Source organism: Corvus brachyrhynchos, unplaced genomic scaffold (genome assembly GCF_000691975.1).
Source record: "Corvus brachyrhynchos isolate BGI_N302 unplaced genomic scaffold, ASM69197v1 scaffold11, whole genome shotgun sequence".
Classification (NCBI taxonomy): domain Eukaryota; kingdom Metazoa; phylum Chordata; class Aves; order Passeriformes; family Corvidae; genus Corvus; species Corvus brachyrhynchos.
This window is the reverse complement of record NW_008236965.1, coordinates 5,274,041-5,298,628: the sequence shown is the minus strand read 5'-3', so window position 1 is coordinate 5,298,628 and position 24,588 is coordinate 5,274,041. Positions and strand designations below refer to the sequence as shown.

At 38.8% G+C, this 24,588-nt stretch overlaps 1 protein-coding gene across 2 annotated transcripts; it reads left to right on the top strand.

Moving 5' to 3' along the window:
• The first annotated feature begins 95 nt into the window (after positions 1 to 95).
• On the top strand, positions 96 to 23,869 carry BEND2 (BEN domain containing 2). 2 transcript variants are annotated; one of them, XM_017728463.1, is made up of 12 exons: positions 96 to 1,257; positions 6,145 to 6,291; positions 7,951 to 8,111; positions 9,741 to 9,812; positions 10,002 to 10,076; positions 10,756 to 10,860; positions 12,849 to 13,371; positions 14,352 to 14,552; positions 15,483 to 15,619; positions 18,366 to 18,579; positions 19,705 to 19,908; positions 22,489 to 23,869. In XM_017728463.1, the coding sequence occupies exons 2-12, from the start codon at positions 6,189 to 6,191 to the stop codon at positions 22,719 to 22,721; spliced, it is 2,028 nt and encodes a 675-aa protein (XP_017583952.1). In that variant the 5' UTR covers positions 96 to 1,257; positions 6,145 to 6,188; the 3' UTR covers positions 22,722 to 23,869. The 2 variants fall into 2 exon arrangements, with proteins under 2 accessions (XP_017583952.1, XP_017583953.1); XM_017728464.1 differs by lacking the exon at positions 7,951 to 8,111.
• Positions 23,870 to 24,588: the final 719 nt, after the last annotated feature.

Below are 24,588 nucleotides of genomic sequence, written 5' to 3'. Positions count from 1 at the left end.
CTCTTCGCCCCCCCAGAGCGTGCGGGCCCAGCGCGCCGCGGGGGCCGTGCCCGGCAGTGTGTGTTCCCGAGGCAGGACTAGCGGAAGTTATTCCTCAGAAGTAGTGTGGCCCAGCTACAGCTTGGTTGGCTCAGTTCCAGTGTTGATAGCGGAAAGCTTTTGCTTTCCATAGTCGTCAAATGGCGGGTGAACATAGTGGCAAAATGTTGGGGAGACTTTGCCGTGGAACAGCAGGGTCTCAGCTCTGACAGGTTCCCTCAGCGCTGCAGTTACTCGGGTACAAAAACTGAGTAAGGGAGAAATGAATGGTGCTCCTAAAGTGAGAGGCCTGACCTAATGATTTCTCTATCAGAAGACACAGTGCATAGCACAGCTTAGGTGTCTTAGACTTCAGACACTTTTACTTTGGACCCAAATAGGTCTGTTTCTGCCAATTAACGTGCTTCACTTTGCCCTCCAGAGGCGTGACGTTTATAGAGACTCAGATTAGTTTATGCTCGTTTAGCTTGTTGCTGTCACAGAGCTACTCTCTAAAGAAGTTCCGGTTGTGTCTTGCTCAGATGCTAATCTCCGTGTATGACTTCACTGTTAAGGAACTTTTCTGATTAAGAAATAGCCAGTTCACTGTGCAGTTCTACAAGCGTCAACATGAATTAAAGGGGTAGGACTGAGATGTAGGAGGGTGGGAGCTAATCTATGACACCCTGATATAATCCTTATTACATAAACATACACAGTGATGTGTTTGTTGGTCTTTCTCTTTTGTCGTCAATTCTCTGGTCTCCTGATTGGCTTTTTCTGTAACTCAGTAATCCTAGCAAATACTTAGCCTGTACTAATCCCTGGCAGTAGGAAAGATATGCCATTAATAATATTGTTCAATCAAAAGGTGCAGTATGAGTTCCAGTCTTAATAAACACCAGAGGTCTTTGTGTGAGAGTGGTTTTACCTTGACTTTGAGTGATTTTATCATCTCGGTGATCCAAATATGATCTATAAGGGCACAGGAAGCCTCTTTTATTATTTTGCTTCTTTCCGTAGTAATTAGTTTGTCTGAGCTTAACATTAGTTTCTGTTGTCTTAGTTGGTTGCAAATTCTGACAACAGCATTCTAGATTAACTGTTTCAGTGTTCAGACGCTGTTGTTAAGCATTTTATCTCTGGTAGAGTATTCTGGTGTCTCTGATTCCTGACAGCATATCTAGACAAAAAAAAAAAATCATCAGAAGTGTGCTAAATTCGAGGATGTGACTTCAGGTGAGCGCTACTTTTTTTTTCTGAGTGCAGTATTTAAACATCTTTATAAAATCCAGTTTGACTTACACAGAGCTTCCATGGCTGGATGTTGCACCTGGGAGTGTTGAGATCATGTTTGTGGAAATACAGAGGCGTGTCTAACCAAACTCTTAGAAAATGAACAAAACCCACTAGGTTTCTGTGAAAAGTTTTTAGTGATTTTGCAAGAAGCCTTCCAGGAACTCTGCAGTACTGGTTGAGGTACAATTTAGTACTAATTGCTTTCAGCCATCTCTCTCATCAACCTCCCTTTACCATTCTATACTTGATAGTCACTTATATTTGTGTTTGTGCAACAAGTGAGAGCATTCATCGGGTAATGTCGGATTCAGTACAAGTACTTCCTTATTCCACTGGCTTATGTGATGTATTTTAATAGAAACATACTTGGGGTAAGAAAAAAAGTCTGTTATCTTGTCTTCAGACTTCAGCTGAAGTATCAGATCTGGTTGTATTTCTGTGCTTGTAGCTCCCATTATCGTAGGATGCAGAAATGTGCTTCAAACTCTCAGTTATGTTTGCAGCGAGATTGAGTTAATAGGCAAATGATTACTTAGAGTTGTGATGGGATGATACTAAACCTGAAAAGCACTGGTGTCCTTGGGCTCTCCCTTGTGTTAGTTCACATTTCTGTGTATTTTAGTGCAAGTGTCACGCCATAAATAGCGCAGGATCTAACAGTGATTCAAATTAAGCCTAGCTGTCTCCTTTTGTGGCTTAGTTTCAACCCAGGTAAATTCTTTATCTATTTGGGTGGTGTTGCTTTGCTTGATTTGTTTTGGTATGTAGTTCATAGCTGCTACAGGGGTTTTTTTTTGGGCTTTAATGTTTCTCTTTTTAACTCTGTCTTTGAAAGAGTTGTTGTTTGTTTTTTTTTGTTTTAGTGTTTCTTGATGTTTAATATCAATATCTTTCCATCTTTAAATTATTTTAGAGAAAATAATTGATTTGTCTGTGGCTGGTCAGTGTCCTATCTTTGGTGGTCGGGGTCTGTGTGTGCCCCAGTTTATATTGTAGTTTGGTTGTATTCATCTTTTATTCCTAGATTTCATATTTTTCTTTTTGCTTTCAGCTCTTTTCAGCAGTGCTTGGATTATTTGGGGATAGGTGACAGAGTGGTAGTAAAAAGATAAGCTTTTTACCTACGTTGCAGTATGTTGATCAAATGACAGGATTTCCAAAGAAGAGAGGAAATGTTTCAAGTCCCAATTACTTTTAAATATATCTTCCTGTTGGTTAGTGGATATAAACTCTTGGTGATGCTTGGCTTCACAGTGCTGCATAAAAGGCTGTAATTTAATATAGTACAGGATTAGACACAGAGTTGTACATTTTTGGGTGCAAATAATTCAGGTGTAAGTGCCTTTAACATTTCTCAAGCACCTGTTACCTGATGATTTTGTGCAGAAGTGAAGACAACCTCCTGATGAAAGAATTCTAAATGATTAACATAAACATCTTAGAAGTTAAAAAGATCACCTCCAATCTTGGCTTTTTAATATGGTCATTTCACTCTACTGCTGTGTCTATAAATGTCTTTCAAAATGCACAATACACATTTTTTATGAACTTGAAGCTTTTAGCATATCCTGCTGTCTTACTGAAAATACTAAGTCATAGCCTATGTCATATAACTCAGAGTATGCAGTGGGTCTGAAAAGGAAATTAGTTTGGTTATGTTTTCTAATTTTAGATGACTGTTACTTCAGCCTTCAAATAAAAATTTGGAGTTCTCCTAAGCTGATAACTTGATCCAATGATTGGATAAATCAGCCTATTTAATAAGTCTTACTAACGTGTAATCCACTTCACAGTAAAAGCCTTGTTAACCTAAAATATTTTCTTAGTCACACTTTTTAAATTTATAATTTCCTTTCAAGACTTACCGAAAACATCTAAATATCTATGTCATGAAATTTTCTGTCAGTGGAGTGAGTTAATGTATATAAATTACTAACTTGGCACAAGAAATGCAGTTGCATCTTCGTCGAAGTCAGAAGATGTAGATGGCTTCATTTTTTTTTTTTTCAGGAGCACAAATTAATCCATCGAATTTGGCAGTTTGTGGTTTCTACCTGAGAGTCAGAGTTGTATTTCATACTGTTTGGTGCTATATATGTACGGTAGTATTCTCTATTCTTAGCACTTTAAAGAAGTGTCAGAAATATCTAGAATTTCTTAGAGGACTAAGGTGTAATGTCTTTCAGATTATGGGTAAATAGCTGGAATTTTTTCTTGTCACAAGTTTGTGAAGGTGTGAATAATGTTCTGTGTTCTAATATTCTACAAGTAAACTTCAGGTAATCCTCAACAGTCTTATAGACAAAATATTTTTGATCACATATATATTCCTCTTGCTGATGAATGTAGTCAATCTACAGCAAAGGCATTTAAATTTGTGTACTGACTTTAGAAGCCAGGCAACTAGAATGCATTAAGGAAAGGAAGAAGTGGTTGGTATAAAGCAAGTCAGTCTACATTCTTGGAGCTGCTTTCCTTATGGTTGCAGTGTGACTGGTCATACTAATAAGCCTTCATGGAAATGGGTGGTGTATTCTAATCTCCAAGTTTCTTGACTGTCCATGTGAAAATGCTGTTCTGAGGAGAGAATAATTTCCTTTCCATGTGTGAAAGCAGCCACATTCAGGAGAGGGTGATGGAAATTTAAAGGCCAGGGGATGAGGAGAATCCTTGCCATCATTTGAGAGGTTAAATGAGAGGCTCTACTGCTTGTTGCTGCATTGCTTCCACATCATCGTAGAAATGTGTTGTAGGTTTGGGGTTTTTTTAATTGAGGTGGTTTTCCTTTCTGCATTTTCTTCTTTGGTTTATGTTTATTCTCCAGCTGTGAGTTGCTGTAGCTACAAGCTTTGGAAACACTTTCTGCTCAGAGTCCACTGCACTGTTGAAATTCTGATTTTGAAACTTATTTAAGGGAGGGTGGTAGAGGGTATGGAAGACTGAGCTTTGATTTCAGTATCAACCACTTGTAGAATCTCTCCTAACTTCTGATCATACTGGCCTTCCTCTAGTCCAGATCAAGCTGCTCTGACATTGCTATATCTTTGCTACATGCTGGTTCCACAGAATCTTCGCTGTTCTATACTCATCACTCTGTCTGCCGCAGATTTGAGTGACGTAGTTGCTGATCAGGTAGTGTTGTTTTGCTTGCGTTACTTGAGTGAGGCATGAGATCTGTGGCAAAGATTATGAATATACAGGTAAATTCTGTGCTTTTTAGGATGGCATAAATAACATACAATTTGTATTGCGTTATCTAATTAGGGATAGAAAGAGGACTGCAGGACAGCAGAGGCCCAGCTGTAAATAGGGCATTTGTCAGACCATGCATTAATCTGGCATCCTGGTTGGGGAAATTGGCAGAGAGGATTCTCATCCCTCCTGCTTCGATGCAGATGCACTTTTACCAACTCTTTGTTAATTCTCTCCCAAAGTAGGTAGAATACTAAATGATTGTCAACAAAAAAATGTGTGCCTGTGAGGCAGTTAAATAATTCAGCGCATGCTAATAACTCACGTTAGCTTGCAATGAACTTCAGTCAGTGAATATTACTGAAGTGTTTTGCTAAAAGCTGGACCTAAATTAAGTTCATGAGTAAGCCTATTGTTTAATTCTATACAGCTGATGAAAACTGGCCAGGAACTGTTTTCTTATTGGCAGCCTAAGCAGCATATCCTGGTGTGTGTCCTCAGCTAAACTCCTTTGTACAGGTCAGCTCTGCCCCTGGTAGCTTTTTGGCTTTGTTTACAGCTGTAAACAAAGCTCTTGACTGTGTGGCAGTTGATGGGTGTTTCTGAACAGACCATCAGTTTCTTAATCAGGTGACAGCCAAATCCAAACCCTGCTGTATTATGTCTTTTGAATTAGATGGGAGTATTGGCCAGAGGGAAAACTGAATGACATGTGGAATTAAACTTCATTCCTACCTTTTGATCTCTTCGAGAAGTTGGAAGAGAGCAGGATTTGGAGTGGTTATGTGAAAGTAGAGACCCAAACTGCTGTTCCACTCATAGAGTTGTGATTCATTCTTGAAGCTCAGTCCGTCCTGTGCACTGAACAGGGCAGAGACCCTGTGGAAAATACAGCCTGTGTTACGCATAGTTAGAGTGTCATTATGCGTGTGTGCTGGCTGAGTTTCAGTTTGATTTCCTAACTTTATATGGTTCCTTCCATTAATTTGTTTCATCAAAAATAAATTCCACTCCCTTCCCGACCTTGTCAAAAACACTGGATCTAGCAATAATAACTGTAATACAGTTATTCCAAAACCAGGACATTTTCCTCTTGATGTAGTGTGTTTAATTGGAAAAAATCTGTACTGGCAATTTGCCATTCAGTGTTTCTGCACAGTATTGCATTGGGAGCCAATGTTTGGGTTGATCTGAATACCAAGTATACCATTAAGATTTGTAGGCTGATTTTTTTCGAATGTATTAAGCAAGTCTTAATTATGAAAGTAAAATTTCAAGACCAAATTACTACTTTTTTTCATATGCTTGAATATGTAAACTGGAGTTTGTAGAAGTGCTTGTTACTGGCTTATAACTGTTCCTGTTGAAGCTGGTCACTTTAGGGAGAACTGGGTACTGAACAGTTTCAGAAATCCCACCAACTAAGGAACAGTAAGCTGCTTCCATTCTAGTGTGTGTTAAAACCTCAGTGTCTGTGTTTAAGTGGCTTTGCATTTAGATGCTGAGGTGAGGCTGAATTTTTAGTAGCCTGAGGTACAATTGAGATAATGCGAGATGTGATACAGGCACTACAGCTGTCATCTGCTATGCAGACTGGCCTGTAGTCTTACCTGTTTCTCCTTCTGCATCTGCTAGATTATTTGTGTGTGAAGACTGAGGAAGAGGATGAAGCAGTGATTATGGACCATGGAGAAAACGGACTGTCCACACAAAGCTGCATGCCAGTGCAACAAAACTCTGAAGCAAACAGTGCTGTTCACCACATGGGTCAACTTGCCTATGGTAATTACAGTTCATTTTTATTGTCATCTGATAGTTAATGGCTAGTTTTAATGCCATATGTTCAGTGCTTTGGTATTCAGTGCTTTCTGTGGTACCCGTGTCTTTAAAACAAGTTTTATTAGAAAGCTACTTCTTAGAAATTGCTTTGCAGTGCCTTTAAAGAGAGGTGCCTTTTAGTTATTACTTTAGAAGTCTTTATAAATAGTGAGTTCACTAAAATATTATGTTTTAAAAAGACAGCTTTTTACTTACTTGGAAAGGAATTAATTAGGAAGCAATTTGGAAAATAAATGTCATGAAAGAACCTAGCCTAAAAAATTAGGTTTTTAAATAACCTGTCCAGTGTAACTTAGTACTGGAGATACTGATATGTGATGATAGCAAGATGGTTGTTGAGGGTGATAAATTATTAGCTGTAAGTAGCCATTGTGGTTGTCTGTAATTCACTGTATTTATATTAACATGCAAGATCAAAGTCTCTCAAGAAATCTTACCCAATGCTTCACTGGCCCAGACAAAAATTCTTCACAGCTGTTACAAGAATTTAGTAAGGCCAGGAGCAGTATTAGCAAGTTAGTGAGGAAAATGATTGTAACTAAGGGAGGGCACTTTCTAGTTTGGGGGATTTTTTTTTTTTTTTTTTAATTCAACCAGTTAACTCTATAGAGAATCCCATCAGTATTTCTCTTCACAGACACAAGTTATATCTGTTTCCTAGTGTTGTTGGGTGCTTCTGAGAGCCTTTAGTCTTCTTGGTCTTCTATTTGACAACAGAGTATTCTGTGATTTTCTGTGTGTTTATGACTAGAAACAAATTTGGGAGTGGAGGATGGTGAGGATGGTTTGGATGGTTTACTTTGGGTTTTGTCTCTGATACTAAAAACAAACAAAAAAACCCACCAAAATTAAAACTTCTGCCCTAGAAGCTGTCATAGAGAGTTGCTGACCATGATTTTAAGACATGAGTAGTTATTTCATTATTAATAAATTAATCATGATGAGTGCAGTTGTTTCTTAAAAGGTAAAAGATAGTTTTGTTATCTGGGGGTGTATTAGCATTAGATATTGTCTAGTTAAAACCAAGTATAGTGAGATATATGAGTGAAACACACCACAAGTTTATCTCAAATGTAACTATTGAACTTTGAACTGAAATTGTCTCTGCTTGTTTTTATTCAACCATCATCTTAGACTGGTATCTTGTAGAGCAGTGCCTTTCCTTCAGATCTCATTCTGTCTGTCCAAACTAGTTTCTTCTACTTTTGTATTGTAACCTTGCCTACAATACGAAGCTGTCAGAGCAAGCTCAACATCACGCAGATAGAGATCTAGGTCTTTATTTCTCCATGCATGCTGCAGAACATCTTTTATTTTGTTTTTTTCTTAGCCATTTATGCTCACAGTCAGTATTACTTTTACTGTTGCCTTTTTTAATACCATTGTGTTTGAAAAAAACAATATGAAATTGAATTTATCATTTCTGATCTAAATTAATTGGATAAATAACTGTTTGATAATAATGCTGGTAAACTAATTTCAAATAATCAAGCAGTCTGAAAGTTTAAAAAAAAGGGTGACTGTGCCTGTTTTTACTGTAGTGAAATGTTTAATGCAGTGGGAAACTTGCTGATGTGCTTTGCGTTCGCTTCACTTTCCCAGGAAGCGAAGGCTTGCCAGTGCTTGCTGATCAAACGGCCTCACAAATGAGCCATTCTGCAATGATGCAGAGAGGAAATGGTCACAGCCCTGAAAAAATGGATTTTGTGTTTTTGCGTAATAAAAGAAAACGACTTTCTCCTGCTGTAGTGGAACACAATGTGGTATGTTTCACCAAACAGTAGCCCTTTGTTTTGAGGCCAGTTTCAATGTTATTTGGAATATCATTTTTCTTTCACTGTTGTGTGATGATTTGATGACATCCCACTGAAGACAAGTAGGGTATCCCTGCATGGATGCTTCTAGCAAGTCTTGAGCCTCCTACTCTGCAGTCTGTCTGTACACCCAGAGTTGCCCTATCCCAGGTGCAGAATCCAGCACTGTCCTTGTTAAACTTCATACAGCTGGTGGTTGCCCAGCCTCTGATTTGTTCAGATCTCTCTTTGGGGCCTCTCTGCCTTCAAGGGAGTCAACAGCTCCTCCCAATTTAGTGTCATCAAAATATTCAGTATGCTTTCCAATCCTGTGTCCACATCGTTTATGAAGATGTTGAAGAGCACAGGGCCAAGGATGGAGTCTTGCAGAATCTCACTAGTGACAGGTCCCCGGACTGATGTCACCCCATTCACTGTAACCCTTTGTGCCTGACCCACAAGCCAGTTGCTCACCCATCCCATGATGTGTTTATCCAGCTGTGGGCTGGACATCTTGTCCAGAAGAATCCTGTGAGAGACAGTATCAAAAGCTTCACTGAAATCCAAACAGATTACATCAACTGACTTCCCTTGATCAGCCAGGTGGGTCAGCTTGTCATAAAAGGAAATTAACTTTGACAAGCAGGACTTTACCCTCCTGAAGCCCTTCTGGCTGTGACTGATGACTCTGTTGTTCTTCAGGTGTTTTTCAGTAACTCCCAGAATAATATCCATAATTTTGCCAGTCATTGTATTCTGCCTGTTGTAATCAAAACAAAAGCATCACCTACCACCCCCAGACTGCCTTTTCTAAAATAAAACCTGACTGGTTAAAAAAATAAAATTTAAAAGGGAAAAAAACCAAAGCAGACGCATTAAATCCGTGGTGTATGGTGGATGGGATCAGCATCCATCCAGTACAAGGAAAATGCCAGGATTGTCCAGCTGGTGGTGCCGTTCTTCCCGGCTGAAAGCAGTTTTCAAGCGGTGAGAAAATTGCCTGTTCCAGAAATTTGTACAGCTTCTGCTTTCAGTTATACCCACTGAATTCTCATAATTTGGACTCAGAGGTCTTTTCCAATGTAAGTGATTCTGTGATTGCATAAGCTTGGCTGTATAGTACATATAGTTAGATGAGGAAGTTCTGCCTTAGAATAAGCAAATAAAAATGCATGTTATTATATATATATATATATATTCTCTTCCTGTACGCTGCTAAAATTACTTGAAGAAACCAGAGTTCTGAGACTCTGCTATGGCAAACCCGGGGTCAAACTGGTAAGGAAACCTTGTCTGACTGTGAAAGTAGAGTGTGTAGGGAGTCAAGCAGGGCACCTGACCCACCCACTGCAAGGGGCTTCAGTCCCAGCAGTTACAGTCTGTGGGTGACCACCAGAGTGTCTCCTGCATGGTCAGACAGGAAAGTTTCCTGAACACACCAGTACATTAATAAGATGACTGTGTCAAATCTTGTTTTCTGGGGCCCTCTTGTAGACAAAGGAGGGAATTACAGCTACAACCGAAAGTGTTCAAGTTGGATTTGTAGGAGAATTATTTTAATTTTTCAAAACATTGAATGTTCTTTATGTTATTTCCCAGATGAGAACCAGGGAAGAAGAATATGAAGATAGTGACAGTATAATTTATGAGTACGAACCAGACTATGAATGTGTAAGTTAATTTTCTTTTGTTTGACTTGGAAAAGCTGCTTTGGGGATGCGTGTTTTGGGTAGGCTGAAGTAACATGAGAGATTTGAAGTTGGGATTTACTTGCTTAATGTGATATCCTAAGTCTGTGTATATATTAGTACCTTACACTCTTTTTTTTTTTTTTAATATATTATTATTTTAAGGAAAAAGGAGAGCATTTTATCTGAAGCTTCCTATACTGGATATCAGGAGAACCCTCTTATGGAGATCCTCACTTATTGCCAGGTATTTTTTTACCTTTATATCTGAAATGACGTTTAAACAATTTTAGTTAAACTTCAGGAAGAGTTGTGTTATAAACTTGACAACCAGTGACTTGATCCTTTCCAGTTGTTTGCTTGTTAGTTGCCCACATAACTACAATATTTTCAAATTAAAACTAATCTCCTTCATATTCTCTGAACTTTTCATGAGAATACTATTCAAATATTAAAAGCTTTAATACAAAATGTAGAGTTCGTTATTGGGAGGAACTTCACAGTAACAGGAGAGATATGGCAGTGATACACACCCAGCTATTGAAAGTACATGTTGCTTGCCAAAGGTGTGCCAAAACTTCTGATAGTGTTGTTTTTGTGAGTTCTTTCCTTTTGATTTCTGAAGCAGCAACTGGAAAAATTGAAAATAGATGCACTAAAAATTAAAAGCATCCCATATTTGTTCAGGTGAGCACTTGTGTGACTTGAGTCATTCAGGACATGCTTAATGGAAGTCAATTTGTAAGTGGCTTGTAGCCAAGTGTTAATGTCATGTAAGTCTCCTTAAGCATTCAGCAGTGCTGTGGAAGGAGGTTGGCTATGTTTTAGGGAGGGAGTTCAGCTTTTAATTGACTTTCTTGGTTTCTTCAGGTTTAGGTTGGGTTCTTGTGAAACAGTACTGTTTTCAGTCTCATGTTTGTTGACAGGCCATGTATGATGCCATTCAGAAGTTGGATAAAAAATTTGATCTGCTTCATCGTAAGGTCTCGGAAATGCAGCATACTCGTATAAAGCCATTGTTGCTCAAACCTGTGAGTATTAAAGACCTAAGGCATTTATTTTTGATTTAATTCTCTCATTTCCTCTGATGCTTATTTAAAAAAACCCAATCCTTTCAGCAAGATTAAAATTAGTAGCAAATTAGTAGACTTAGAATCTATTTCAATTCAATTACTTGAGATTTCTGACTATGTGCCAGCTTTGGTCTCCTGTGTTGTTATTGACTGGTGGCCACAGATTGGCAGTGACCCCCATCAAATTCAGGATGCTGTGATAGATGCTGTAAAATTCTATTTGTATTGGCATGAACAGAAGTGAATTGTGTAGGTGCATCTTAAACTTCAGTATCTTGCTGTTGCACCTTTGCAACATGTGATGTGTTGTCTCATTGGGTTCTGCAGTTAGAAGAGAATTTAAGCACCAGTCAGGTTGGTTCAATTGACTTACTGAATTTTAGATCTCAGCAGTATGTTGTCATATCCATTACAGTATAAAATTTATTATTTTTCTTAATGAAAACTCCCTTTTAAACATTTTTAACAAGGTTTGATATTGAGTACACAGTATTCATTTTGTTCCTAAATGGTCAATCTACTGTTACCTAAGGAGACACAATATTAGTACTTCTAACATTGATCTTTAAAAGGAAAACATAACAGATGATTTTTGAAAAAGATCATAAAATCCATAATGACTTTTTTGTCAACAACGTTGCCAAGCTTTTAATGTGGCAGAGATGATTCTACTGTCAGGAGATGTCAAGACAACAGTAAGGCCATTTGCTTTAAGGGTGGATGAAGCTGAATTTCTCACACCTGTCAGATATCAGTGGGATACTAGGTTTTATCTGGTATGTGTTTTTGTTTTCAACTCCAAGCTTGTGCTGTCCACACATGGAAAACCACAAGTTTCAGGGAATAAACTGATCTTGTCACCTACAAATGAACCCTGTGCTTTTACCCTCCCCTCTGATATGTGGGATGGCAGCTGCTTTAATGTTTAGATTTTTGGGTTAAAAGTGACCTGCACCGCTTTTTTTTTTTGGCCTTTTTTTTTTTCCCCCCTGAAGGTTTTTATCCCTATCAAGAGTAAGATGCAACCTGCCAGCTATTTTCTTAGGTTCTGCCATTTAAAACCATCAGGAATGCTGTTGGGTTTTTTTATAGCTGTACCATTGCTGTCCTTGTGAAGGGCTAATGGAATGGTTCTTGGTAAAGGTACTTGGTTTTATTAGGTGATCTCCAAACCTGGGGAAACAGACAGGCTGTCAGAGACATAAGACTTCCTTAAGATCATAGGTTTTTTGAAATTACAAGGGTGAACTATAATGAGATTTCTCTAAAAAACAAACAAACAAAACCACCAAAAATAAAACAAAATAAGAAAAATCCACATCTCATCTACATTTGGTGGCTTCTGCTCAGTGACTTGTGCTTTGAACTAGAATGCATGCTGTATGGTTTTTATTAAAAGTACTTGAAGTGATGGAAAACGTAGCCCATCTCTCAGTTTGTCTGTCTCAGGCTCTTTGGAATCTTCATTGTAGATGAGATCTGAATGTTTAATTTTTCAGCTAACAAGTGAAAGAAGAGAAAGTGTTTGGGTGTTTTCTTGTTTGAAAGGAAGCTAGCTTGGCAGTGGATACATTCCTTGAAAATTCATCAGCCAACGACTGGGTCAATGACTGAAAAAATTTAATTTTTATTTTGCCTATTTAATTTTTTATCAAGCTCTAGAAAGTAATTTTGCCACCACCCCAGGTGGAAAAAATTTGAGAAACACTGAAGCTGACAAGATAAATTCGTAGTGTTGCAATTACAAGTGAGAATAGAAGAAAGTAGAGGGAAGGCTAAAACCTGATAACTCTCAGTAAGTGACAGAGACTACTTCAAGGAAGAGTGTGCGGTCAATAGTATAATTACTAAAATCTGGTTTTCCTGGTTTGTTAAAAAAAACCAAACCAAAATTAATCTATGTCTAATTTTAACCTTTTAATTGTTTTTTTGAATTACGTTTGCAGAAACCAGTTGGATTTAAATACAGAAGTTCCAGTCATCTACACCCAGGAAAAATAAGAGTACAAAAACACATGGAAAGGGATTTAAGTCTTCATCTTTCTTCATCAGGCCAGGGAGGGCATAGCCCAGTTGTAAGGGTTGCTTTACAAAATGGCCATGTTCAAGTCAATTCCAAAGTGAGACATGCCCAGCAGAGCTTCCAGCTTGAATCTCAGCAGCCTGAGCAGCCTGTTGGAAGGGAGAGCCCACCACTCCCCACTATAGTTTCTACACATTCATTGCATTCATCATACACAGCAACTAATGGAATGCCTGACCTTTCACCACAATCAAATCTTGCTCCCAGTATTGTGGAAAGTACTGTCAACTTTGCATCTTCACCAGTGGCATCCCCATCAATACCAGCACCATCTGAGCCCAGTAATGAAAATAATGCTGTGGAGTTGAACTACAGAAATACATCTGAGGATGTGAATATTAGTGAAGAACTACCATCTTCTTCAGTCTTCATCAATCCTAACTTTGGTGAGTTCCTTTGCGAGAAATAGTCAGAAACAAAAGCTAAAAGAAATGGCTGGTACTACCACAAACTTTGATTTACAGTAGGTGCTTTGGATTCTTTTAACTCTAGGCTCTTTTTCTCTCGTAATGTAACCTTTTTTAACCTGTGTATAATTCACAAGCAATGTGTGCATGCTATCCATGTGTTGGAGGAGGAAAAAGAGATTGCCACAAAAGCTAAGTGAGTCATATACCTGTGTGCATGTTTTAAGAAAGCAGCTTACCTGATCTGTGTGAAGCAAATACCTGTTTTCTTCTTGTGAGGGATTTTATCCATGAAAAATCCTTTCTATACTCAAAGCCTGCAGTGTTTGCTTTCTTTCAAAATACTTCATTCCATAGGAAAAGAAGAATTCTATAGATCTTTGCATTATAATAAAGATACACATATAACATAGCACCATGTATTAAAAACTAATGTCTTCTTAAAGTGTAAATGCCCCAAGTTATGTGCAAGGCTGAGCTATGACTTTTTCATTGCTTTTGGCCTAAAAAGTAAGTTTGTACAGCTGAAGAGCAGCATGAATAGTAGATGAAATACTCAGCTGTCTATCTAAAAATTTGTGAACAATCTGTGATTTAGCAGTTCTATGTATGGATATGCCACTCTTCATGAGTCAGTGTCTTGAAAACATACATGGTATCTGCACATGTAAAATAGGCCAGTGTGAACATTGTGGACAATTGGCTGTTTAATGTATTTTCTTGGGTGTTTTGATTTCACTTAGTTATGTTGGTGGTTAATGTGAATCAAAAATACACTTCTGCTACCATTCCAATTTAAAGCTGCTTTTGTAAGAGCAAAGATGAGCAGTAATACATAGTAGAATTAACTGTAGTAGAGAACATACTCTGAAAGTCAAGAGAAAGAGTTTGAAAAAATGTTCTAACAACTTGCTTGAGATTTTAAATATTTTTCTTTGAATGTTTATGTTTTACAAAAGAGTTTGTTGGTGACCCAGCAAGAAATGTAAAAGTTCTTGGAAACCATTTGTTGAAGGCTCAGCAAAAGACTAAACCCAAGTATGCAGCGCGCCACTTGGTTCGTGTCTTGTTCCCCAAGAAGACTTTATTGTGCAGCATTATGGGAGCAAGTGCACGAGGGCGCAGGACATTGGACCCAAACAAAATTGCTGCAATAAGAGGTATGTTACCTTTCAAAATGCACAGTTTTACTTCTTTCATGCTTAAAGAAGTTTTGAACTTACGAGGAGCCCTTTTCTGTATGTTTCTGGCTAATCATTGTCTGACAGCTGATGAACACATAAATGCCATAGTGGATATGCTCCACCGTACAATATCTTTTTGTTTTGAAAGTCCTGCTTTGTAATAATCAATGTTCATTTTTCTTCAATGTGGATAAAACAGTTCCGGGTTCTTCTAGTTTTATGTACATCATGTTCATCACTCATGCTTTCTATCTCTGAATTTTTAATTGCAGTTTATTTTTGTGTTTGTGTGTGCCATGGATTTTGTCAGTGATTTTCTGTTTGGTTGATTTGGGTTGGTTTATGGCCATGGTATACCTGGGACAAACATTAACTGGTGTTTTTGAAACATTCTTATGTGCGATTCTCTTGATTGAGAAATGGTGAAGATGGAGGGGGCTTTTTTTTATAAATGTCAAGTCATTTACACAGATCCCATGGCACGTACGTATTAAAGGGTTAAAATTGAGTGTGATTATATAAACCATGTGAAATAGTTGCAGCAACAGCATTACCCTGTCTCTGTTCTTTTACAGGGGTGGTGGTGGTGGTGGTTTTGGAGTTTTTTTTAAAGTTAGTGCGATAAATCATGCATTTCCTCTAATTCTAGCAGGAAATGTTTAATATAATAAAAGCATTATTCACAACATCTCAAAAAGTATCACAGAACATCTTGAATTCATAGTGCTTCTTAGTTTCAAAATATAAGTTTATTATCTTTATTTTTCAATGGAAGTCTGAAGCTTGTAAATGGAGAACAGGAAACATGAAGCATTAGTTAGCTTTCTCTCTGTTTCTAAATTAGGATACTTCTAAATACTGGCCTTTGTCGTGAAGCTTAAAGCATTTTGTATATTTTATATGTAGAGTTTCTTGCAACCAACTTCCCAACCTATGATTTGAGTGAGCATGGAAAAGACTGGAAGACCTGTATCACAAATGTCAATGCTATGATCCGCTGTTTACGCTCTGAAACCAAAGCAAACTCAGCAAGTTCACCGAAGGTGATCATTTATTAAGTATTAAGTTTGTGCTTTTTTCTCAGATGAATTATTTCACCTCCTCATGGTACAAGTGCTGTAACTGGAAATTCCTTGGATTCTGTCTCTGCGTTGCTCAGAGCAGGCCTGCTGACTGCAGCACTGGTTCCATGTTGGGAATACTGGAATATGCCTTTCTCTTGCTCTGCCTCTTCCTGCTCCTGTGTCCAAAGTTCAGTTAAGATATGTTCAGGCATAGGATGGGAATATGCCTTTCTCTTGCTCTGCCTCTTCCTGGTCCTGTGTCCAAAGTTCAGTTAAGATACGTTCAGGCATAGGATACTAAAAGGAAAGCACTGCAAACATTGCCCAGAAGTAGTGTCAAATTTGATTGAGAGCTTAAACAAGTAGCTGGTAGCACTTGTTTTCACCTGCTTTTTTTTTTTCAGGTATATCCAGCCATGCATTTCGGTTTTATATTGACTGAAACATCACTCCCAAAACACCTCAAACATTTAGCAGTTCTATGTATGGATATGCCACTCTTCATGAGTCAGTGTCTTGAAAACATACATGGTATCTGCACATGTAAAATAGGCCAGTGTGAACATTGTGGACAATTGGCTGTTTAATGTATTTTCTTGGGTGTTTTGATTTCACTTAGTTATGTTGGTGGTTAATGTGAATCAAAAATACACTTCTGCTACCATTCCAATTTAAAGCTGCTTTTGTAAGAGCAAAGATGAGCAGTAATACATAGTAGAATTAACTGTAGTAGAGAACATACTCTGAAAGTCAAGAGAAAGAGTTTGAAAAAATGTTCTAACAACTTGCTTGAGATTTTAAATATTTTTCTTTGAATGTTTATGTTTTACAAAAGAGTTTGTTGGTGACCCAGCAAGAAATGTAAAAGTTCTTGGAAACCATTTGTTGAAGGCTCAGCAAAAGACTAAACCCAAGTATGCAGCGCGCCACTTGGTTCGTGTCTTGTTCCCCAAGAAGACTTTATTGTGCAGCATTATGGGAGCAAGTGCACGAGGGCGCAGGACATTGGACCCAAACAAAATTGCTGCAATAAGAGGTATGTTACCTTTCAAAATGCACAGTTTTACTTCTTTCATGCTTAACGAAGTTTTGAACTTACGAGGAGCCCTTTTCTGTATGTTTCTGGCTAATCATTGTCTGACAGCTGATGAACACATAAATGCCATAGTGGATGTGCTCCACTGTACAATATCTTTTTGTTTTGAACGTCCTGCTTTGTAATAATCAATGTTCATTTTTCTTCAATGTGGATAAAACAGTTCCGGGTTCTTCTAGTTTTATGTACATCATGTTCATCACTCATGCTTGCTATCTCTGAATTTTTAATTGCGGTTTATTTTGTGTTTGTGTGTGCCATGGATTTTGTCAGTGATTTTCTGTTTGGTTGATTTGGGTTGGTTTATGGCCATGGTATACCTGGGACAAACATTAACTGGTGTTTTTGAAACATTCTTATGTGCGATTCTCTTGATTGAGAAATGGTGAAGATGGAGGGGGCTTTTTTTTATAAATGTCAAGTCATTTACACAGATCCCATGGCACGTACGTATTAAAGGGTTAAAATTGAGTGTGATTATATAAACCATGTGAAATAGTTGCAGCAACAGCATTACCCTGTCTCTGTTCTTTTACAGGGGTGGTGGTGGTGGTGGTTTTGGAGTTTTTTTTAAAGTTAGTGCGATAAATCATGCATTTCCTCTAATTCTAGCAGGAAATGTTTAATATAATAAAAGCATTATTCACAACATCTCAAAAAGTATCACAGAACATCTTGAATTCATAGTGCTTCTTAGTTTCAAAATATAAGTTTATTATCTTTATTTTTCAATGGAAGTCTGAAGCTTGTAAACGGAGAACAGGAAACATGAAGCATTAGTTAGCTTTCTCTCTGTTTCTAAATTAGGATACTTCTAAATACTGGCCTTTGTCGTGAAGCTTAAAGCATTTTGTATATTTTATATGTAGAGTTTCTTGCAACCAACTTTCCAACCTATGATTTGAGCGAGCATGGAAAAGACTGGAAGACCTGTATCACAAATGTCAATGCTATGATCCGCTGTTTACGCTCTGAAACCAAAGCAAACTCAGCAAGTTCACCGAAGGTGATCATTTATTAAGTATTAAGTTTGTGCTTTTTTCTCAGATGAATTATTTGACCTCCTCATGGTACAAGTGCTGTAACTGGAAATTCCTTGGATTCTGTCTCTGCGTTGCTCAGAGCAGGCCTGCTGACTGCAGCACTGGTTCCATGTTGGGAATACTGGAATATGCCTTTCTCTTGCTCTGCCTCTTCCTGGTCCTGTGTCCAAAGTTCAGTTAAGATACGTTCAGGCATAGGATACTAAAAGGAAAGCACTGCAAACATTGCCCAGAAGTAGTGTCAAATTTGATTGAGAGCTTAAACAAGTAGCTGGTAGCACTTGTTTTCACCTGCTTTTTTTTTTCAGGTATATCCAGCCATGCATTTCAGTTTTATATTGACTGAAACATCACTCCCAAAACACCTCGAACTCCATTTACCTCTGCTTCTAAAATGCTCTGTGCACATCTTTCAATACTTACTAACTGTTCCACCTGTGGTTTTCATGATAGAAATTCAGGCATAACTATATTGTAAATATCTGAAATCTAATTTATGCTAAATGTGAAGTAAGCTGGAACACTAATTAGAAAACTGGTAGGCTTCTCTCAGTGCTGCATGTACTAACCTCATTTAATGTTTCAGGAGACAGCTGAGGGAAAAGAAGAAGTGACTGATGCTCCTGATACATCTCATTGGGTAGATTTAAATTATAAAGAAGATAGTGGAGACAATTCTCAAAACTCTCAGAAAATGACTGGCTCCACAACTGACACATTGCAGAATTCAGGACTGGATAAGTTTCCAGAAGCTTTCCACATATCTTCGGTCAAGAAACAACAGTGTTTGGAACCAATGGGTAAACTAAGAAATTTCTGTTTCCTGGAATTGCTTGTTACATTTTAAATGGTCAGTGAGAGGCAGAAGATGCTACTGTAGGTATAATTGTATAGTAAAGGGATTTTCTGAACTATGTGACTCCTCTTTTTCTCTTGAGGCAGTCACTTGGTGTATACATAGTAAGTCTTTTTGAGAATGAACAAGAACGTTATATCTGGCTAACAGAATTTGTGTTTGCATTTACCAGTGACCCATAATGCATATCCACTCTCACATTGGGAAGTTCAGCTTCAGTTACTCCATTCAGTTGCCCTGGCTTTTTTCTTTTATTTGGTAGATATTCTGCCTTAAACAAGCAATCTAGCTCAGAATAGCTAATGAATGGTATTGCAATTTCAGAAGAAAAAGCACACTTTTCTGCAAAACTGACTCTTTAGGGCAATAAAAATCTTAAAGCAGCCTTTATATTTTCACTTTTTTTAAGGAAAGTGTGCAATATACAAATGAATTGGGAAAAAAATCCATGTAGCACTTGTGATGCTTAGAGACCCTCAAGGAAAATGAGCTTAGTTGCCCTTGGAAGTAATTTATCTGATTGGGATCACTTTGGGGCTGTATCAGCTCTGTTCCTGCACCCAAGATTTGTTAGTCAGATCCCACAGACCTGTCTATGTACTAAAAATCTTGCATTTTTTCTTACTGATGTTTGCAGTGAAGTCAGGTGGAAGTAGTTAAAAAATATTCACTCTTTTTCTGTTTCCACTTACAGGATCTAAGCACCACTGAAATAGCAGAACTTTTATTTACTTACATACTTGGAAAAGCATCATCTTTTCGCATGAGATGAAAACAAGTTAGAAAGCAATCATTAATAATGCAGATTGCACTGCTGAAGACAGATCAGAAGTACTGTTACATGGTTGTAAACCAGGCAGGGTTTTCTGGCTGCTTGGCCATGTGTCTGCAATGTGTTTCACATTAGCATTAGCCGTAGTGTTACGATTTTGGTCTGGTCGTTCCAAGTAAGGAGGGCAGTTTCTGGGTGAACATTTTGTGTTAGTTTTGATTTAATACAGCCGCTTTGAAGCATGGTCAGTGTTGGATGAGTAAAATATCTCTCTTCCCTTCATGACATCTTCTCTAGAACCTCTTGGGAGCCCATGGCGCAATGTTCAGTTGCCTTTCTCAGTCATTTATGTCGCTAAGGGGAAGACACGGCCAGAGTTGTCAGCTCGCTTCCTAATTCGTCATATGTTCCCTGAAGAAGTGCTGGTGAAAAGCAACGTGTATGGTAGTCTTGATCGTGGCATGAGCCCACTGGATTCCAATAAAATTAATGCTCTCAGAGGTAAGTAAGAAAATCTCTGTTAAATCATAATGTGGGGAAACTAATAAGAGTATTAACTTTGTATCCTGTGAACAAAGCATGGAGCTTCAGAAATTAGTCTGTGAAACTGTTCTTACAGGCATTTCTGCAAGCAGTGGAACAAATTAGGAGGAAGTAGATGAAGTTATATTTTAGGAGCTCAAGAAATTCTTCAGCTCATGAACCTGGTTTGTATGGGAAAAGTCAGTTGCCATGACATTGGCTTGAAAGGGCAATGCAGTGGGAGATGGAAGCAATCCCTGAGGATTCTGGAGGACATCAGAGATAATTTCTTGATACAGGGGCTGTGTAGATGAAGCACAAAGCAGAGATGTCATGTACAGCAGGTTATGGCTCCCTTCACAAAAAGGGTTGTTGTGTGATAATTGGTGGTGGCATTGCCTGTAGAGATTATGAAACTGTGGGCCCTGAGGTCCTGAGTAGAGTTAGAAGGGTCCAAGTATATATAGGCTCTATATCTTGGGAGAGCAGACTTTGACATATTTGGGAAAGTCTCAGATGGGAGCTTGTGAGAGACAGCTCTGAATAGGAGAGAAGCTCATGGAAGTTGGCAGATCTTTAAGGACAGCCTTCTGCGAGCACATCAGAGTCCATCTTGATGCTTAGGAGAACTGAGAGAGTTACGGGGAGACAAGTTGGGCTAAGCAGGGAATTCATAACTGAGCTCTGGAGCAAAAAAGCCACATGTAGAGATTGGAAGCAAGGAGAGCTTATGAAGTGGAATTTAGCAACTGTTGTGGTTTAACTCATCAGGTAGCTAAACACCACACAGCTGCTTGCTCACCTTCTTCCTCTGTGTCCTGTTCCCCCGCCCCACCCACTGGGATGGGGGAGAGAACTGGGGAAGAACGACTGCCTCTGAGGGTACAGCATTCATGCTAAATAAAATGGAGCTGTGGCTCACACCCTCTGGGGTAATGTCTGGGCATAGCCTGAGGGACAGAGCATGCCAGAAACCATTCCCAGTATGGCAACCATTAGCCTGGGAAACTTTGCCACTTAAATGTCTATATAGGCATGTAGATGTATTTTCTTTCTTGACATTTTGAGCTTAAGAAGCATTCAGAAGATCTGTTAAGTGTGTCTTAGGGCTGCAGGAACACCATGTAGGCCACAGAGCAGATGAGAGACAAATCCTGTGTGTTGTGGTTGCAGCCAGGCCGTGTCACTTGGCTCTGGGGCCAGAGGATAGTCTCTGGCCCTGTTTCGTTGAACACAGCCTGACTGGATGGCAGCACCAGCTCCCTGAATGTTACCCTGCAGAGCAGGAAGGGTCCCTAAGTATAGCCTTACTATAGTCCCAAAGATTGGTCAGTTTTGGTGAGAGAAAAGACGTAACTTTAAAAGCCATTTTGTGGACCATGCTCAGAGGCTCTGTAGACCTTGTAGGAATTCCAGTTCTGTGCTGTTCCTCTGAGGCCAAGTATTCTTGAATTTACTGTTGGGGATGGAAGTAAAAAGAGCCTGCTGCTGTTTCAGCCAACAGCTTGTGTATCCTTTCTCAGCATAGTTTATACCAGGAGCATCATAAGGCACACTTACTCTCCCCTTTACCTCTCCTCCTGGAGCAGAGTGAACTGCAAGAGCACAGGTTTTTATTTCAAGTTATTTTCTTCCTTCAGACGAAAGTTTTTCTGGCAAAATGGGTTTCTAGGTTTTTAACTACAAGTTAAAATACTAACTGTAAACAATGATACTCAGATTTTTGCTGTTATATGGAAGAACAAAGCTGACACAATGTCTACTAGCTATACCTTTCTACTGTGAAGGCAAATCTAGATGTTAATCAGAGAAGGAGAAGCAATATTGCCTTTGATTTGAAATTACAGATGAGAATTCCTTTTTAGTGTTTATTTAAGTCTTTTAGAGGTTTGCTTAGAGAAAATGTGTAATTCAGCTCAGCTCAGAAGGACAATCACTCCTCAATAACTTTAAAAACCGATTTTAATTTTGGTTTTAAGCTACTCATTTTAAACTACTCATTTTACTCATGGAAGGGGTGAAAGGTACCATAGTCCTACCCTTTTCATGTCATTGCTACCAAACTCAAGTATTTGTTTACTGATCTTATTTGCAGTACGGTAAGGAATGAGCTCTCGCAGTTTTTCTGTCCCTGTGTTTCCTTTACACCTGTGTTATGCTGAATTGCTGTGTTTAATTTTAGTGAATATAGTTGTCAGAGTGCTCAAGGAGTGCTTGGTCCTGCTTAATACTGGTCATTCTGAAATGGAGGCCCAGGTTTTTCTTCGCTAGCTGACCACATTAGAAGCTGAAGTTATTCAGCACTTCAAGGATCAAGACCACATACATGGTCATGTTTTCATATTTTGTTCTTATGCTTAGACCTTTTTTTACTCATTTTCAAATCTAACAGAAAGAGGGAAAACAGTATCTGCCCTGCTTTGCTTTTCAAGGCTTGTAATATGCCTAGCTGTCCTGGTTTGGTAGCATGCACTTGCTCTAGTTTAATTAGATCCAGAAAGAGTATATAGCTTGCATAAATAATTGATAACTCACTATTACATATTTGTTTATTTTTAGACTTTCTTCAAGAGAATTTTCCATCCTTTGATCTAAATGAAAGTGGATTTGATTGGAAGGCATGCGTGGCTGCGATAAACAGCACAATCCGCAGTCTCAGACACGAGCTTAAAAAGGCTACGTCTGGAATCCGGCAGAGGGCCCTGGCAGTGCCGCCCTTGAGGGCAGAGTCCCCCAAAGAATCCCACTTCCGTAAAGCCAGTGGAAAGCAACACTCTCATCTCAAAAGTTGAAGCTCTCTAACAGCTGTCTCAAATCTTAATTTAGCAGGTTTTTATTAATTCCGTGTAGAAGCTTGTAACATCAAGCTGTCCTATTCAACTGAGTTGTCAGCAGCACTAAATAATATCACTTCATGAGACCAAAGTTAGCAGAAGACTTGGGAGCCCTAACTCTTCGCATAAGTAGCGTTTGTGCTCCTCAGAATTGATTTTCACTGTTCCCTATAGCATTTGCAATGTGCTCTCTCCTAAAAGCATCTTACTCTCATGATTCATTGAATCTGAAAGATTAATCTGATTAGAAAAGATGCACTGTGCATCAGTTCAGCAGAAGCAGATGGAAAAGAGGAGATGAAAGAGTTGTCCTCCTTGGAGGATGAATCACAGCCAGCTAAATTATCTCATTATGTGTGAGGAATTAAATTTGCTTTGACAATTGGATATCTTCAGCAAAAATATCAGAAAGGAAAAAATCTTTTAAATTGCATTTTGTTAACTTGTTGTATCTGGACTTGATGATCTTGGAGGTCTTTTCCAACCTATGATCTCTCACATTTTTGCCTGCTATAGCAGTCTTTTTTGTAGGATAAGAGGCAGACAACAGTGTAAGTACAGCTGGTAATACTGCTTTGCTCTGATTTAGTTCTATAAAAAGGACAAAAAAAACCATCCAAAACAAACAATCCAATGGTTGGTTCTGTTTTTTCTTAATGACATTTAAGGAAAATACTTCTTCAGGATCCTGGACTCCACCATTTTGTGGTTATTGCAGCTGAGGCTTCACATTTTCAGCAAATCCCTTGTTGTAGGTGCATATGAGGTCCAGAAAAGCACCTCTCTGTCAATAATAAATGTTCATGCCTTTGCCTTTCCTTTCTGTCCACATAAGACTCAGATTTATTAGTGCACTAAGTTATATATTTTAAAAAAAAGAACAAACCAAACAAGCTAATTTTAACAAACTAATTTTCAAAATCACTTGGATGTTGAACTCTTAAAAATAAATAAAAATTAATTACCATATATATTCAATTTCACATCTTGTTCAGTTTCATTTGTAAGTTAAAATTCAACAGTAGTACCTGTACAGAAGTTAATGGGGTTTTTTGTTGGGTAGGTTCTTTGGGATTTTTTTGTTCATTTGTATTCAAAAGAGGAAGTAATCATAGAATCGTAAAATATGCTGAGTTGCAAGGGACATAGCAGGATCATCAAGTCCGACTCCTGACTGTGTACAGGACCATCCCCAAAAATGATACCATGTGCCTGAGAGCACTGTCCAAATGCTTTTTGAACTCTTGTCAGGCTTAGTGCTGTGACCACTTCCCTGGGGAGCCTGTTCCAGTGCCCAACCATTCTGTGGGTGAAGAACCTTTTCCTGATATCCAACCTAAACCTCCCCTGACTCAGCTTCATGCCATTCCCTTGGGTCCTGACACTGGTCACAAGAGTGAAGAGATCAGTGCCTGCCCCTCCACTTCCCCTCATCAGGATGTTGAAGACCACAATGAGGTCTCCCCTCAGTCTCCTCCAGGCTGAACAAACGAAGTGACCCAAAAGTGCCCCCAGCACTCAAGGTGAGGCTGCCCCAGTGCAGAGCAGAGCAGGACAATCCCCTCCCTGGCCGGGCTGGTGATGCTGTGCCTGTTGTTCCCCAGGACACAGCTGACCCTCCTGGCTGCCAGGGCACAGCTGACTCATGTTCAACTTGCCATTGACCAGGACCCCCAGGTCCCTTTCCATAGCTGCTCTCCAGCCTCTCGTTGCCCAGTCTATGCACAGAGTCAGGGTTGCCCTGTTCCAGGTGCAGAATCCAGCACTTGCCCTTGTTAAACTCCATATGGTTGGTATAAGCCTTTCTGCATCAGTCACACGGTCC

Bases quoted from the DNA above. Each gene is read 5' to 3' on its own strand.
- BEND2 (XM_017728463.1), top strand. From the start codon at position 6,189: ATGGACCATGGAGAAAACGGACTGTCCACACAAAGCTGCATGCCAGTG. The intron at 13,372-14,351 runs GTGAGTTCCTTT...GTTTTACAAAAG, and splicing joins CTTCATCAATCCTAACTTTG to AGTTTGTTGGTGACCCAGCA. The intron at 18,580-19,704 runs GTAAACTAAGAA...CATCTTCTCTAG, and splicing joins ACAGTGTTTGGAACCAATGG to AACCTCTTGGGAGCCCATGG.